The sequence below is a fragment of the Chrysemys picta genome, chromosome 10, assembly GCF_011386835.1.
Source record: "Chrysemys picta bellii isolate R12L10 chromosome 10, ASM1138683v2, whole genome shotgun sequence".
Classification (NCBI taxonomy): domain Eukaryota; kingdom Metazoa; phylum Chordata; order Testudines; family Emydidae; genus Chrysemys; species Chrysemys picta.
In genome coordinates, this window is record NC_088800.1 from 73,171,502 (window position 1) to 73,188,601 (window position 17,100).

Sequence of the window (17,100 nt, forward strand, 5' to 3'; positions counted from 1 at the left end):
GGGGAGGGCATTTTTCTGACACTGCAGGCACAGACTGGAAGTCTCTTGTGATTGGTACGCAGGGGCCCTGAGCCAGGTCAACAGTAATTCCCCATAGATTCCTCCACACATTCAGCCATCCTCCCCAAAGAAAGCTAAAGGCCAGCCACCAGTGGGGAGGCACTGGAGCACTACAGCCTTAGAGTACAAGGGCCTAGGGAGTACGATCTGGGCTTCTATGAGCTTGTCTACACTTACAACGCTGCCTATGTTGACAGGAGAGCTTCTCCCGTTGGCATAGGTACTCCACCTCCTCAAGAGGTGGTAGCTATGTCCACAGGAGAAGACCTCCCATTGAAATAACACTGGACTTTCCACAGCCCTGAGTGACGTAGTTATGCCAACATAAGTTTGTAGTGTACACCAGGGCTATACCTGAGGGATTTTCTCACAAATCTGTGGTTAGAGGAAGGCCATTAGCCTTCTCTGCGATTTTGAAGACTCCATGATATGACAACTTCTCTGCAGCCTCAAATATGTGTGAGTTTTCTTCTGATTTTGTCCCTTCCTCAGGAGAGCATAGTCCTGAGCCTAAATTACTACGACAAAATCAAGCAGAAAGCTGTTATCTCCTATTTGGATAGTTTATTGTCCTTAGCAAGGGTCTGCATGATATTGTGACAGCTCCATCCTGAAGCTCTTTCTTAGGCAAAAGTCCATGAATGTTTTTTAATTCGAAGTCAGGCAGAGATTTCTTTCCCCCATATCCTCCTGAGTAAAAGCTGCAGGATTTAGTCTTTGACTGTCAACAGTTTGGTTAAAAATTTGGGCTTGACCCAACAAGAGAACTTCCATTGACTTCAACAGAAGGGCTGCCGATGGAGGGCTGGAGTGGGAATCAGTATCTTTCAGAGATTAACACTTTTAGTTTAAGAATTCACACATGTTCCAGTGTGGTGGTCAGAAAGATCAAACACAGGCAGCAGCATGTGATGAGAAATTTATTTTTATTGGTTAATTTTAAGGGCAGTGTCTGCTGAAATGTATTCCTAGAACATGGTAAGATGGTCCACATTATCAAAAATCAATATTAACTGGTGCTTTGGTAGCTCACTAGAGCAGCAAACAAATAACAGACACTGTGAAGATTAATAAATAAACAAGGGGACTCCCTGATTTACAGAGTTTTAGAGTATCATCTCCTGCAGATTCATCCCCCCTCCCCTTTCCGTTTCTTTCTCTGTTGCCTTCAGTCCTTCAGGAGTGCACCATTTCCTGGAATTCTACCAAAGAACAATGGAGAAGTAACAGTAGCATTAATAAAAACAATACATTGAAAAAAACTGAACACTACAGCCTTATCAAGAGCTTTGCAACTGAAAAGAGCATAAAACAATCAAGTGAAAGAAGCCTAGATGGGAAGTAAAAAAATAGAAGAAATATATACGTTTTTGAACAAGTCTCCTGATTGTTATAAAGTAGGTTTCTCCTCCATCTCAGACTAACTGACAAGCATCACGCTGAGTCATGCAATTTTTTGGACTATAGTCACCAGTACTGGGGTTTATTACCTAAATAATTTCTCTCAGATTAATGCATCCAAGAAAACAGTCATGAAAATTTTCCCTCTATTATTTGCTGCTTATTATAGAACCTCATGAGGTTCACTATTTTATGGACCTTTTGGACTACTTGGGGGGGTTCACCAGACTAATTTCACAACCCCATTTTCTTGTAGTTTAAACCCACATCTTTTTCCCAAGGTTGATTTCATTTTTAAAAGAAACACACATTTTCCTACCTCAAGGAAAATGTGTGTTATGTATTATAGCCACCAAGAGCTAGGCTGGCACAACTGAATGTCCTCTTTGTGGTGTTTATACTATATTAATATTGTTCCCAATTCCCTCTGCCCCTCTTTTTCATAATCTCTTCTAAATTAAGTAGGAACCCAATAATATGTTAGTTTGAATTAGCGTCTGAAGCCATGATGTTTGAGTGGGTTTTAAATAAAGCAAAATATGTTCAACCATCTCCTATTTTTTAATTGACTTTTTTAGTTCATTTAGACTAAGCATGGGCCTACATAGAGCATTGGGCCTACACAGAAAGATGGCAGCTTTTAGAACCTTGCAGGCCCTTAGATTCTGTGGGACAGAATATTCCCTGAATCCTATCCACATGGGAGTAGATAAATTATTCATGAAATCCCATGAGTTTACCCATGCACATTTTCTGCGGTACTAGCTTTCATTCCCTCTAGGACAGGGGTGGGCAAACTGAGGGCCACATTGGGGAATAGAAACTGTATGTCAGGCCATGAATGCTCACAAAATTGGGATTGGGGTGTGGGAGGGGGTGAGATCTTTGGTTGGGGGTGTGGGCTCTGGGGTGGGGCTAAGGATGAGGAGTTTGGGGTGTAGGAGGGTGCTCTGGGCTGGGACCGAGGGATTTGGAGGACAGGAGGGGGATCATGTCTGGGGCAGGGGTGTGGGAAGGGGTGGAGGTTCCAGCTGGGAGTGCGGGCTCTGAGGTGGGGCTGGGAATGAGAGGTTTGGGGTGCAGGAGGGTGCTCCAGGCTGGGATTGAGGGGTTTGGACAGCGGGAGGGGGATCAATGCGGGGCCAAGAGGTTGGGGTGTCGGGAGAGGCTCAGGGGTGCAGGCTCCCAGCGACGCTTACCGCAAGCAGCACCTAGAAGCAGTGGCATGTCCCTTCTCCGGCTCCTACGCGAAGGTACGGCCAGGTGGCTCTGCATGCTGCCCCATCCGCAGGCACCGCTCCTGCAGCTTCCATTGGAGTGCCGGAGGGGGCCATTGGAGAGGGTAGGAGCCAGATTGGGACCTTGCCGCTGCTTCTGGGAGCCGCGTGGTGTGGCCCCCAACCCTGCACCCTGGCTGGAGCGCCGGAGCGGGTCCGAGCCACGTGGTGCAGTCCCTGAACTTGCGCCCCGGCTGCAGCACCGGAGCAGGGCCGAGCCGCGTGATGCAGCCCCCGACCCAGTGCCCTGGCTGGAGCGCCGGAGTGGGGCAAGCTCCAGACCCCACTTCCCCGCGGGAGCTCGTGGTCTGGCTTAAAAAGGCTTGTGGCCATAGTTTGCCCACCCCTGTTCTAGGGGAAGGAACAGGAGAGTTGTGGCCCTCCCATCATGCAGCAGGCTGGGGAACCTGCACACAGGGATATTCCTTTCATGTTGCTCTCTAGGGCCCCTTCTCCATGGAAGCCTGTCCTCTTCTTCAGCCAAGCTGCCATTGGCTGCTTGCCTAACTTTGTGCACCACCTGTCCCAAAAGGGGGACTAGAAGACACAGAACCTGGACATGTGGAAGTTACTGCTGCATTGGGCATTAAATCGGACTAGAATCTCCAGGTGTTGGGGCAAGATGCTACTGCCTAGGGCAGCGATTCTCAAACCGTGGGTTGGGACACCAGAATGGGTCACGACTCCATTTTAGTGGGGTCATCAGGGCTGGCATTAGACATGCTGGGGCCGAAGCCAAAGCCTGAGCCACACCGCCCAGGGCTGAAGCCGAAGCCTGAGGGCCTCAGCGTGGGTGGTGGGGCTTAGGTTACAGGCCCCTGACCTGGGGGCTGAAGCCCTTGCGCTTGGGCTTTGGTCCCCTGGCCCAGGGTGGTGGGGCTTGGGCTTTGGCAGGACTTGGGTGGGATCAGGTTTTGGTCCCCGCTCCTGGGGTCACGTAGTAATTTTTGTTGTCAGAAGGGGTCACGGTGCAATGAAGTTTGAGAACGGCTGGTCTAGGGTGATCATTCCCCCAGGTCGGACCCCATCCTAACCCAGACACTCTACCGGAAATCCACAGCATCCAAACCCCACACATAGAGGACCTTCTGTGGGATCTGTGGAAGGGAGATGATGCTACTTGATCATCTCTGCCCTCCTATTACACTCACCCTGTATTGCTTCTGTGCAAAACAGACAATGGTTCAAATACTTCTCTCATTTAAACTTTTGCAAATCTGGAATAATTTCACTGACATGAATGGAGTAATGGAGTTATTGCTGGTGTATGCTAGTGTAAATGAACCCACTTGTACTTGATACTGTGGTGATCCTGCCATTGTCTGAGTCTTCCTCTCATAGTTTTTACATTAGTGTAACTCCACAAATGCTGTCACTCCTGATTCAGACCAGTTTAAGTGGGAAGAGAATCATCCCACTATTCTGAACATAGAATTCCCATTGAAGTAAACAGGAGTTTGGAGTGAGCAGTAATTATTAGGTTCCATAGGATATGTGGTCTGATCTTTTCAGCCTGCTCCTGCACAAGGGATTTCAAAGATGGGTCTCCAACATCGTGGCCTGATTCTCCCCTCACACAGGTTGTAAATCAAGGGTGACTCCACAGAAGTCAGTGGAGTCACACTGATGGGAAACCAGTGTAAGTGGGAGAAGAATGAGGTCCCATAATCACATTCTTCTGCACATTATTCAATATGTAATTAACTTCATACCTTCAACCCCAATTTTGCCATCCCCATCATGATCTGCAGCTGCCAAAAAAGTCTTGGTTTCTGAAGCAGTTAATACTCTGGCTCCGCACTCAAACCGCTGGAGGAAATACCTAGAGGAAAATATCCTTTGGGTGTGATTATCATGGAAGACAATTCTTTTTATGCCAGGTGCATTATCAAGCCGATCAGTTACTATAAACAGATTATCTACAACTTTTTGCCAAGTCATCCAAACAGAGCCTGCATTGTTCTGGGAGTTAAAGCTTAATTTCATACATTCCTGCTTGATAAGTGCAGTCCGGGCATGTTTGACTGTACACTTTGCCAAAGCACAGCCCCGGGGAATGACATTTTTCTGTACCTACTCTCTTCTTTATTGCTAGTTTTTAGACTGTATTGTTTTCTCTCTAAAGATTCCCATAGGACATCATTCAAAATCAGTACAAGGATTTACCATACTTACATTCAGCATGACCTGCCCTCAGCTTCAGCAGAGGAAGGTTTAGGACACAGAGTAATGCTGACCTCTGTGAAAGTCTCTTACTAGTCAAAGAAACAAAGAAACCCCTTACTTGAGCTCATCTTCCTCGATAAAGCCGCTTTGATCATTGTCTAAGAGCCGGAAGATATCCTTGATCTGACTGCTGCTCTTTTTGGACATTCCGCTGATCTGAAAGAATTTTTTGTGGCTGAAGGAATCGGGGGCTGGAGATAAACAATAAAAGCCAGGATGACCCAAGTCACTTCAGTTAGCACTCCTTGTCTCAGCTTCAAATCCTGAACAGTCTGATCATGTTACTTTGATATTTTAATGTTATTGTTTCGATGTAAACAGTAGTAAAATAAAAAGGGCTGCCAATACAAGAAGCTCTAGGTGCCCTGACAATTTAATTAATCTTACAACATAATAAATGAGCGTCTGGAAACATTAAAAAAATCATATGTGGATAACGTATAAACTCAGCCCGCCATCAGCCTTAGTCATGAACAGTAACAAATTAACTCAGCCAGCCACTAAGTCTGACAACAGAAAATCTCTTTTCCATGGTGAACTCTCTGGAAACGTATCTTCAGTATTCCTTGAAGACTGAATTAAATTTGTTACATATTTTGCTGAATAACAGCTTTATGTTCACCTATAGATTTTCTTACCTTGGCAGTCCCTCAGGGCAGCAGCAATATCAGAAGGGCTGAGGATGTCAGTGATGCTCATCTTAAACCTGGTCCAAAAAAAAAAATGTATTGCAGACAGGTACAAGTGAATTGCAAACACATACACAAGTAAACATGTCCCCCCAGTAAACTTGTTTGTTTAGAGTTTTATAATAGACCATTTTTAAATTAAATATTGTAACAGGAGTATTTTAAGGGAAGAGAAACTAATTAGTATACACTGAAACTACTGTTACTGAAATTTTTTTATACCCCTATTTTAATCAATTTGTTTGCATGAACATCATTTTAAGTTGGTGACACATTTTTATCTGTTTCCTACTCAATATTTAGGCATGTCAGACAGGTTTAAACTCTCTACGTAATAGTTAAAGTAACCTAACCACTAGTTTGTTGGAATGTGTGGCATTTAGCAATACACAATAATAGGGCATGCAGAAGAAAAAGGAAAGGAAAAAAGTTTTTTTCCTCCACCAGCAAGCCTAAAAAAGAAAACAAAAACCGGAACTTATCTACATAAGCTCCATCTGTATATAACCTCCAGAGATAAAACTGAACATCTTACACCATGAGCTACTGTACTTGCTACTGGCTCACTGTTGCACAGATCTGCTCTTTAATCTCTAGCTGGCTGCTCACCTTTTTGATTTTCCCAAGTAGGTGAAGAAAAAATAGCTGAAGAGATATGAGACAAAACAGTAGTGTTGTCTGGCTTGCCAGCCTGTCTTATATAGGATTCAAAAGGTGACAATAACCACTACTTAGGTTACCTTGTCATGGATCAAATGCTCGCCTTGAGACCGAGCTCAAATTTCCTGCCTAACTAAATAAACTTTTTTTCTATTTATATTGTAAGAGAATACAAACAAGAGCAGCAAATTTTTAATAAATCCACATATGTGCTTAATTACTTTTCAACTCTGCTATCAAGACATAGTCTATAAACTCCAAGGACTTGGGGTTTCCAAATAGCATCCAGATTTTAAAGTCACATGCTGGAAGGTGACTCCAACAGTCAGATGCTTAGAAAAGAAAAGCCAGTTTGGTTTCCCTAAGTCTGTTGACTCTGGGGAGGCTCAGAGGAAGTGAGAGATGAAAGATCTGAAGTGATGTGTCAGTCTGACAAAGAGAACTTGTCATTAGGATAGGGGAAAGGAAGACATCCTTTGGGATGATCTTTCTACAGCAAGCTTGATTTTCACATGTCCAAGCCATTTCCTAAATTACAGTGATATCCCTGGAAAGGGACAGAGGGGAGACCAAAACCATCCCTGACAGCAAAAGACAGCTAAATTAGGGTAAAATTAAACAGGTTAGTTTTGTTATCCATTTCTTCCTTGCAAAGCAGGATGGCCTAGCTAAATAATCCATATGTAAGTCATTTTAAATACATGGAATAGATAACAGATGTATTTTACAAATGACAGATTGGATCTTAGTGTGGCTATTGACCTATACAAAAAACAACACAAGGAATTTCCTTAAAGTGAAATTAGAATTGCAGGCACATAGTGGTGGTTTGAGTCCATATTAACTTTCAAGAACATTAGATTTGAAAAGAAATCTCTCAAATGTTAGAAAACATGGAACTGCAGAGTTCAGGTTACACTTCTCAAGCAAGCTTCTGCTCATGTGATTAAGGATTATTCATGTGAGCAAGAGTTGCAGGATGAAGACCACAGTAAAAGCACTTGTTAGTTTGTACTTACAGATTTGTCAGGTTTTAGTACAGTAATTCATTTATGCATATATTATCCTCTTGAAGTGCATGCATTGCTCTTGTTAGTATTGGTAGGAATTGCTTAACATGTTGAGCAGAGAATATCTCACAGGAGACAAAAGGCATACATTATATATAATTACATATAAGTCTAGACTTGATTCTCATCTCATATTGGTGTAAATTGGAGGGGGGGAAATAGCTCAGTGGTTTGAGCATTGGCCTGCTAAACCCAGGGTTGTGAGTTTAATCCTTGAGGGGGCTGTTTAGGGGTCTGGGGATTGGTCCTGCTTTGAGCAGGGGGTTGGACTAGATGATCTCCTGAGGTCCCTTCCAACCCTGATAGTCTATGATTAATTTATGATTAAATGTCAGTGGATTTACTAGTGATCTACATAGTATTAGTCAGAGGTGTATCAGGCCAGAGTAATTGCACCATAATTTTTGTGTACCTCAATTTGGAATCAAGAAATATAAAGTGTTACCAATATAAAAAAAATAATAATAATTTAATAATCATTTCCTTTCTTTATCACCACACATTTTGTAAGAAGTCTTAAATCATTAATAATTAGACACTTGCTTTAAATGCCTCTTTAATTTTGCACAATTAGTAATAAAATAAGATCTATTGATAATAAGGCTTGAATGGGGCAGCTGATGTGAAATGACCTAAGTCCCATTTCCACCAGCTGAGAGATCTGGCCCAAAGTATCTACTCAAATATTGTTGGATAGGGATTAATTGCATTGTTTGCACAAACAGGGTCAATTCTATACACCGTGGCTGGAATATGAACAATTGCACTGTAGGCTAAATCCTGAAAGCTTTACTCAATCCATATTCAGCAAAAATTCCCCTTGAGGTCAGTGAGAATATTGCCTCAATAAGGACTAGGTAAAACTGAATATAGACTTCAGGATTCATAAACAGGGTCTCCTATGAACTATACCAAATACTGAATGCTGTCAGCAGGCTCTTTTCCTGTCTCTGGTCAGCTGGAAAGCTATTCGTAGTAATCATGGCTCACACTTTGAAACATGGGCCTGATCCTCAGCTGGTGCAAATCAGTGTATTTCAAATTATTTTAATGGAGTTGTGCTGATTTGCACCATTTGGAGATCCGGTCTCATGGCTTTTCATGGTCCTCCTATCCATCCTTTCAGCTCAGTATTTCATACTCATGTTACTCTTCCATTTAAAATTGGCTATAGTCAGTCAATCAAAGGAAGCTGGGACTGATGTACTATGTATTTTGTGTAGGTTTTTCCCATAAATTGTCCCTTTCCCTTTCAGGTGGGTTTTGCATCCTCTTCTGTATCTTCTAAATGTTGTATTTTAGGTCCTCTTATGTCTTTTCAAGATCATGGGAAGTCTCACATTATAACTTCCTTGCTGAGTTTCCTTCTCTTCATGTACTAGTGGGTTGTTTCTGAAGTCTTGTTTGGATCTATTTCAGCACCTAACATTTTCTTGCTAGAACTTACACTGTATTTTGTAATCTTCTAGGGTGTTGCCATTGACTTCAGCGGGGCCAGGATTTGATCCCTGGACTTTATTGTGGGCTTCCGTTGTTTCCACTTGGATTCTTTGTATGCTGCTTGCTGAACTCTTTTATTCTTAAGCATTTGATTTGCCAGTTGATACTAATTTGCAAGGAAAAGAAAATATAAATTGTATTGAAGACAACATCAAGATCAAGGTGTCACGGAGTGTGGGGGAGTCAGGGCCCTGCACCCCCCACTTAGGGTGACCAGATGTCCCAATTTTATAGGGACAGTCCCGATTTTGGGGTCTTTTTCTTATATAGGCTCCTATTACCCCCTACCCCCAGTCCCGATTTTCATATTTGCTGTCTGGTCGCCCTACCCCCATTTCCTGCGATTCACCGTGACTCTCAGCCAGCCAGTAAATCAAAAGGTTTATTAGACAACAGGAACACAGTCCCAAGCAGGGCTTGTAGGTACAACCAGGACCCCTCTGCCAGGTCCCTCTGGGGGGCAAGGATCTTGGGGTTCCCTGCCTCTTCCCAGCCAGCCCAAAACTGAAACCAAAAACCCCTCCAGCAGGCTCTCTCCCCATCTCCCTTTGTCCAGTTTCAGAGTAACAGCCGTGTTAGTCTGTATCCGCAAAAAGAAGAACAGGAGTACTTGTGGCACCTTAGAGACTAACAAATTTATTAGATGCATCCGAAGAAGTGGGCTGTAGTCCACGAAAGCTTATGCTCTAATAAATTTGTTAGTCTCTAAGGTGCCACAAGTACTCCTGTTCTTCCCTTTGTCCAGTTTCCCTGGGCAAAGGTGTCCCCTCGCCTCACCCCCCTTCCTGGCTCAGGTTACAGGCTCAGGTACCGTCCCTCAACTAAAGTCATCCCCTGCTCTCCCATCCCCCATGCAGACAGTCCCAGTAAAACTAAACGACATTCCCAGGTCAATTCACCCCGCTCCCTATGGAAGACCTGACAAGATCTGGAAGACTTCTAGTGTTCTGCCAGCTACCAAATCAAACATTCTCCCCTCCCCATCTTTACACTGAATTATGTCATGTAACTAGTGTCAAAAATCAACCAAATCTATTTTAATGTTGCAGTTAGCAAAAACACTACACTGGTGGATTAAATTTCTTAGGGAGACCACCACATAGACATTTGCTTGTACAACATCCATGTTCAACTCCACATCTAAGGATAAAAAATTCAAAGGACTGTGCCTGACTCTCATAAACTCTGCCACTTAGAGAATACAACATTTAAAAACCATTCACCCCAAGCAAAATATTCATAAGCAGTAAAGTAATTGAAATGAAGTGTACAGTACAGTAAAAGATATAAAAGTAGGGCAATGGCTAACATAGAGTGACTGCAACAATTAAAGATGGGGTTCTGTAATGTTTGAAATTCAACACTGAGACCAAATGTGATGCTAATCCTGTCTGAAAGATGGGTTACAAAAGCCTAAAAGAGCTGAATTTCAGAATGAAGTTGATGTCACTGTATAGTGATACAGGTGGAAATCTAGAGTTACTGGTATTTATTTATTTATTAATGACACTCTTCATTTGCTTTCCCTCCACTACAGTTAGAATGAAATCATCATGGAGGAGTGTATCATATAAAGAGATATTTTAATTAAATAAGTTACTCTACAATACCTGAATATGTTGTTTTTCAGATTCTCTGATACCTCTTTCTCTTAACCCAACTGCTTACATTTTAGTAGTGTAAGGTGTTTATAAAAATGAACTAAACCAAAAGGACAAAGGGAGATATTTTATCAAAATAATGGTGCAGTCAGTATACAAGTATAGAGTGGGCATATGACACTTTAAATAATGAAACCATCTCTGAGCAATCAGCGATTTACATTGGCTAAGGATCTGACTCTAGAGCAGTGAATTATGTTTTCAGACGTGCTTGGCCAGTTTTCTTATTAAGTCCAGAAAACAATTAAAGAAATGTTAGTTGTTTCCTTTTGCTTAATAGGGGTATTTCAAACACCCATTGGATTGTTTTTTCGGAGACTTACCTGGTACTTAACTTTCCCTCCATATTTGTTTTACTGTCTGCACCCATTTAAACACAGTGCTTTTGGGAAGAAACTGCTTTTTTGGCTTCAGAATTTCAGAATTAAATTGAAAAGTGCAATTCAGACAAATACGAAGCAATTCATAGTGTGAAATTGTAACCATGAAATGAATCTGCTTGCAGTATAGACTAAATGAAAGTATTAAAGCATATCTAGATAAAATGTTTACAGCGCTATTTCCTAATCTAATTCCACTAACTTCTTCCATAAGCATAGGGGAACTTGCATTACACTAAAACACTGACACTCTTCAGGCTGTTCCTTTACTCTTTGTCTTCTGTTTGTTTTAAGCTACATAGAATTAATTAGCAAGTGACAGCCAACTAGGACATTAACACCAGCAGATGCAAGGGAAGCTTCAACAGCAGTCTCAGGTGAGACTAGAGAAGTGTTAATCTGAGACCGACTACAATAGTGTAAATGGATGCTCTAACAGCCGTTCTAAAACCCATACAACTCCATCTTCCCACTCCACTCATGTCAAAGGTGGTGCTGTGGTATTATCATCCTCAATAAGAGGCTCTCCCTTTTGCCACGAGGAGTTAGAAGCTGAACGGTCCATAGGGCCTGGTCCTCACTTACACTAAAGCCTTATTCACAACTCTGGCAGTGTAACTAATAGTGGATGTAACTGTAACTTATAGTGTGAAGGGTCCAATGAGAATCATGCCCTACAATGAACCAAGTCATTATATGTCACTTCTAGTGCTCCCCCGGGGCATCCATTTTCATTCTCAGGAAATAAATACTCAGTCCCATCCAGGTAGTTTCCAAAAGCCTTTACATCAGGTGGGATTTGGTACTTGGCATGGACCCTCAAGGAAATAGAACAGAGATGTTTTGGGAATAAACTATTTTATGTTCAATTTTTTTTCTGCTATGACCACTATGACAATGCACTGAAAAATCAAACCGATGAAATCTTAGTCCTATAAGTGTCAATAGCAAAACTTCTGTTGACTAGAATGTGATCAGGATATCAGCCAGAGTTTTGGGTGGGAGTTCAGGGTGTGTGACAAATGGAGGATATACCCTGAAGAGTTGAAATGTCTGGAGCTAAACAATGAAGTTTATTTCTCCCCTACTGTCCTGTGATAAGAATGAGGGTTATGTACTTTCCCATTCCTAGTAAAGAAGAAATTTTTGTATAAAATACAATAGCAGAATAAATACTGTCATGAACTTCAGCAGAATTATTTCCTAAATATTTTAGTCCACAGTGCTTTTTCATTTAAAAAGCTGAAGCAATATAAGATGCCATCTCTGCGTCTCTGCTAACATTTGATATGCTCTATGATTATCATTAAACAAATTGTCTAGTGTCACCATGATCTAGTAATACTATCTTATGACCCTGACACTACACATGATGGTTTAAGATGTTTGTGGTTGCTGTCAGCTGCACAATCAGGTAGTGTGATCTTTGCATTCCTGCATTATTCACATTTTCCCGATATTTCAATAATAACTTTGCCATAAAGGTTAAAAGATGTTTAAGAGCCTGGACGCTGCCTTTTAGTATATGTAATAAATATGAAGAGAACTACAGTATATTGTTATATTGTTTCTAGTTGCTTCTGCAGGGGACCAAATAATTCCATCTCACAATGACCAACAATATAAAGAGCAGTGGTAAATAAAAGAAATGCCGCTGCAGTAATTCCAGCTATTTCCTTATTAACTGATCAGTCCTGGTCCCACGGAAATAACTGGCAAAAATCCTGTTGTCTGCAGTGAGACCAGGCTCAGATCCTAAATGATGTATAATGTAAAAAAATACCTTGTATTTATATAGTGACCAATGTCATAAGTAATCACCCAGAGCGCTGACAAAATCATTTGGCTAACAGATGTGGTCTCCTAATAAATGTGGAGCAAAATAGTGCTCAGTTATGGCTCCAATTCAGCAAAGTACTTAAGCACTTGCTTAACTTTAAGCATGTGCTGAAGTGCCAGTGAAATTAAAGTTAAGTACATGATTAAGTTCTTTGCTGAATAGGGATGTATTTACACATGTTTTAAGCGCTTTGCTGAATCAGGGCCTATGGCCCCAATATTACAAGTTATTCTGTCCACTAGACCCCAGCACCCATGCAGAGCCCCCTTAACTTTAATGGGCCTCTTTGTTTATGTAGGAGTCTGCTCGTGCAGAATTCCTTTCAGGTGTGGGGCCTATGGGCAGGGCCGGTGCAAGGAAGTTTCACGCCCTAGGCGGAAGTTCCACCTTGAGCCCCACCCCCAGCCCTGAGGCGCCCTCCCCGCGGAAGCTCCCCCCACCGGGGAGCCGTGCGGCAGCTCCCCACCCCAGCTCACCTCTGCTCTGCCTCCTCCCCGAGCATGCCGCCCCCGGTCTAATTCTCCTCCCCTCCCAGGCTTGCGGCGCCTGGGAGGCGGGAGAAGTGGAGCAGCGACGGCGTGCTTGGGGAGGGGTGCAAATGGAATAATGCACATAAATTTGTGACAGAAGATGCTGTTTCAATGTACAGGAAAATTCTAAAATATTAGGGTCTGATCCAGTGTCCACTGAAATCAATGGAAGGACTCCCATTGACTTTTATGGGCATTGGATCACCCATTTAATGCCTTATACATTAGCCAATCAGATTGCTTGATTCATTAATGATGACGATCTCCCATTTTCCTCTTTCTCCAGAATGTATGATGATAAGCTCTTGTGATGCTCCAATGCCCTCTTTAGCAGCAACATATTTTTGATATTAAAGCCCTAATTCCGCAAACACTTCTGCATATGTCTAACTTTGTTGCCGAGGCAAGGTGGGTGAGGTAATATATTTTATTGGACCAACTTCTGTTGGTGAAAGAGACACGTTTTTGAGCTACACAGAGATGGTCTGGGAAAGGTACTCATAGTGTCACAGCACAATACAAGGTGGAACTGATTGTTTAGCATAAGTAGACAACTTTGTTATCGTAAATATTCCCACAATGGGACTGCTCACAGTGGTAAAGTAAAGCATGTGCATAAGTGTTTGCAGGATCAGTGCCTAAGTAAAGACAGTGCAAAAGTCAAATGACTTTTTGAAGTGAAAAGATGTATTTAGGAGTAACCATCATGCTGAAATGATCATGATCCATATGGTCAACGGGTACGGTAAAAGAAAAAAGTGGTTCCAAATAAACACTGTACACAAATTCAGCAAAAGATCTATTATGTTTGAATTAGCTATCCATCAGGGTTTGTATATGGCCCCCATCACCCTAGCATCTGAGTGCCTCATAAAGAAAAACAACTACAATGGTATCTCTCTTTCTTGCCTCGTGGTACAGCGCTGGCTTGATTTTTTTTCTCTTGCCTGTGCAATCTTAATTTGCCCCCCTTGTGCATATGATTAATTACATAGCCACATACTATTTTTTCCCACAGGATCCCTGCCTCATTCAGTTCACAGGCAGGATGGTGCTCAATTAATGAGAAGCTATTCAATATTTTGTTTTCTCCCTGATGTTCAATGTGTGGCCCATGCTGTATTTACTGCACACGAGTCCAACTCTGCTCTGAAGACAGAATTATTAATTTCCTCATGGTCTTTTCTATAGCATTCACCACTATAGCATCTGAGTGCTTCACAAATATGAATGAATTTATTTTCACAACATCCCTGTGAGATATTATTATCCATATTTTACACCCACACCCTAGCTTCTTTTCATTTCTGTTTTCCCTCTTCTTCTTTCCTCATCCAGCTTGTTCCCAGTCCCGGTTTCCTTGCCCAGCTATTCCCTTTCTTCCTCCCTGGCTCACTGTCCATTCTCAGTCCCTTCCTACCTAATGGTTCCCAGTCCCTACCATCCCCCCTGCCTGTTTCTTTCCCTGGTTCCCAGTCCTAGTCTCCTTGCCCAGCCAGTTTGTCTGCCCCAATCCGGCTCCCAGAGTCAGTCTCCCCTCCACCTCAACTCTCAGCCTCAGTTTCCTTCTCCCTCCTGCTAGCCTCCAGGTTCAGTCCCTGCCCCCGGCCTGAGACACCTTGTCCCAATCTTCTCTACCCCCAGGTTCAGCTCTTGTCCTCTCTGCATTTGAATGCAGCAGCTGCGTGTGCTCAACAAAAGGAGTTTTGAAAGCACAGGAAGGAAAGTCTCTCTCCTTTCAGTTCTGGTGCTTGGACCTAGCATGGTCCATCGCAGACCAGAGTTCAATTGCAAGGAAAGTCCTGCTCATCCCCCTGCAGCCTTGCTGCACATGTGTGAACTACACAAATTTTCAAAGGCTTATGATTTGGCCAAATTTGGGCAGATTTTCATAGTTCTAGCAAAAGACACATCCTTGACTTGAGGGCCACTTCCTGCCACATTTCAAGTCCCTGCTTGAAAGCACGGAGGTGGCAGGGCTTCTCAAAGAAAAGGTCACCAGAATTTTTTAACGAGGGCAAAACAATGTATTTTTTCCTACCCTCATTCTTGGAAACAGCTGAACTGTTTTGGCTGAAATTTTTCAGAAAAATTCAGCCTGAAGCAGACACCTGGCAGGGAAAAATTCAGCCCAAACAATAAGTTAAAAGCAACTGAACACAGGATCTTATAGTTGGAAGTGTTGGACAACCTTAAAATAGGTGGTGCTACTAGCCCCCGTAGCCCAGAGAGAGAGAGAGAGAGACAGAGAGAGAGAGAGAGAGAGAAAATGAAGGCATTATTGCCCCTTTTAATTTCCTGTGACAAATAATGTGGCTCCGAGAGTTTTCGTATTAGGCTAGAAGATGTACATATCATTTGATTCTATTAACCACAGTAACCAGTTCTGAAGACAATTCCCCTTAGCATACTGGGAAGGGTGGTGTGTTTCCTGAGGGGAGTCAATATATCGTAGTCATCAACAGTGCTCCTTCTAATTTTTCCCACCCATGTGCGGAATGAATGTTGTTATGTTCACCAATATGCACCGGGTCCGGATTGGGTCGGGCTGGGCCACCTTGGCCGCAGCTGGGTCTAGGGTCGGTCGGGGCCGGGCTGCTCCGGCCGCAGCTGGGTTCAGGCCAGGGTAGGGGCGCCCTGGACTGTCCGGGCACTGCGGCAGAGTTGGGGCTGGAGGAGGGGCACTCCCTCCCCGGGCGGGTTCCCTGAGCGCCTGCGCAGCGCTAAGAAGGTTGCTGTGCAGCTGCACAGCTTACAGGGAATTTAGGATCAGTATATGACATCTCGGCTACGACCATGGCAACAATAGCATATTCTACAACACTCGTCCTGGAGGATTTTTTATTAAAGTTGATAATACCTGTAGGGAGACCTGGGTGGCTTAAGTGGTGCATAGGCCTTGTGCTCTCTGTCTGTAGAAGACTGAATTTCACCCAGAAAAAGCAATTAATAAGCAGAGATGGACATGTAGGATACTACTGTGATTCTTATTCAGAGTGCTTCAAACAAGCCAAAAAATGTTTTAACTTCTGTTAAGTGAAACAAGAGTGACATCAGGTGGGCATGCAGGTGGGTTATTTCTCAGAGAACCCACAAGGCATCTCATGGTTTATGTTTATTGCTATAGAAGGGGTAATCATAATTCAGACTGGATTCAGTTAATCTTATGTTAAAAGAAATGAATAACCTGTTTAAGGCCAGATCCTACCATCGATGTAGACTCTATAAGATGCACCTCTATAAGATGTAGAGACCTCTGTTTGCTTGTAGTCTTATTCAGTGTGTAAAATAACTGAAAAATGTAATCATCTGAGTAGGGTCCTACCAAATTCACGGCCATGAAAAACACATCACGGATCGTGAAATCTGGTCTCCCCTGTGAAATCTGGTCTTTTGTGTACTTTACCCTATACTGTACAGATTTTACAGGGGAGACCAGCATTTCTCAAACTGAGGGTCCCAAAACAAAAGGGAGTTGTGGGGGAGGGTTGCAAGGTTATTGTAAGGGGGTCACAGTATTGCCACCCTTACTTCTGCACTGCCTTCTAGCTGGGTAGCCAGAGAGTGGTGACTGCTGACCAGGTACCAAGGAAGGCAGCGTCCTGCCAACAGCAGCACAGAAATAAGAGTGGCAATATCATATCATGCATCCTTACTTCTGCGCTGCTGCTGGCGGCAGCAATGCCTTTCCAGCTGGGCTGCTGACCAGCAGCTGTTGCTTGCCGGCCGCCCAGCTCCGAAGACAGCGCTGCTGCCAACAACAGCGCAGAAGCAAGGGTGGTAATTCCACAACCTCCCTACAATAA

At 43.1% G+C, this 17,100-nt stretch overlaps 1 protein-coding gene across 1 annotated transcript; it reads right to left on the minus strand.

Moving 5' to 3' along the window:
- Positions 1-409: 409 nt before the first annotated feature.
- Positions 410-6,399, minus strand: LOC101948426 (parvalbumin, thymic CPV3). The gene is made up of 5 exons (XM_005304690.4): positions 6,263-6,399; positions 5,603-5,670; positions 5,023-5,155; positions 4,451-4,560; positions 410-1,262 (listed from the first exon to the last, which is right to left on the minus strand). The coding sequence occupies exons 2-5, from the start codon at positions 5,661-5,663 to the stop codon at positions 1,237-1,239; spliced, it is 330 nt and encodes a 109-aa protein (XP_005304747.1). The 5' UTR covers positions 5,664-5,670; positions 6,263-6,399; the 3' UTR covers positions 410-1,236.
- Positions 6,400-17,100: the final 10,701 nt, after the last annotated feature.

Coding starts and splice junctions, on each gene's coding strand:
- LOC101948426 (XM_005304690.4), bottom strand. CDS start 5,663: ATGAGCATCACTGACATCCTCAGCCCTTCTGATATTGCTGCTGCCCTG. Junction 5,156..5,602: donor TGCCCTGAGGGACTGCCAAG/GTAAGAAAATCT, acceptor GTTTATCTCCAG/CCCCCGATTCCTTCAGCCAC. Junction 1,263..4,450: donor TGGCAAAATTGGGGTTGAAG/GTATGAAGTTAA, acceptor GTTCTTTGGTAG/AATTCCAGGAAATGGTGCAC.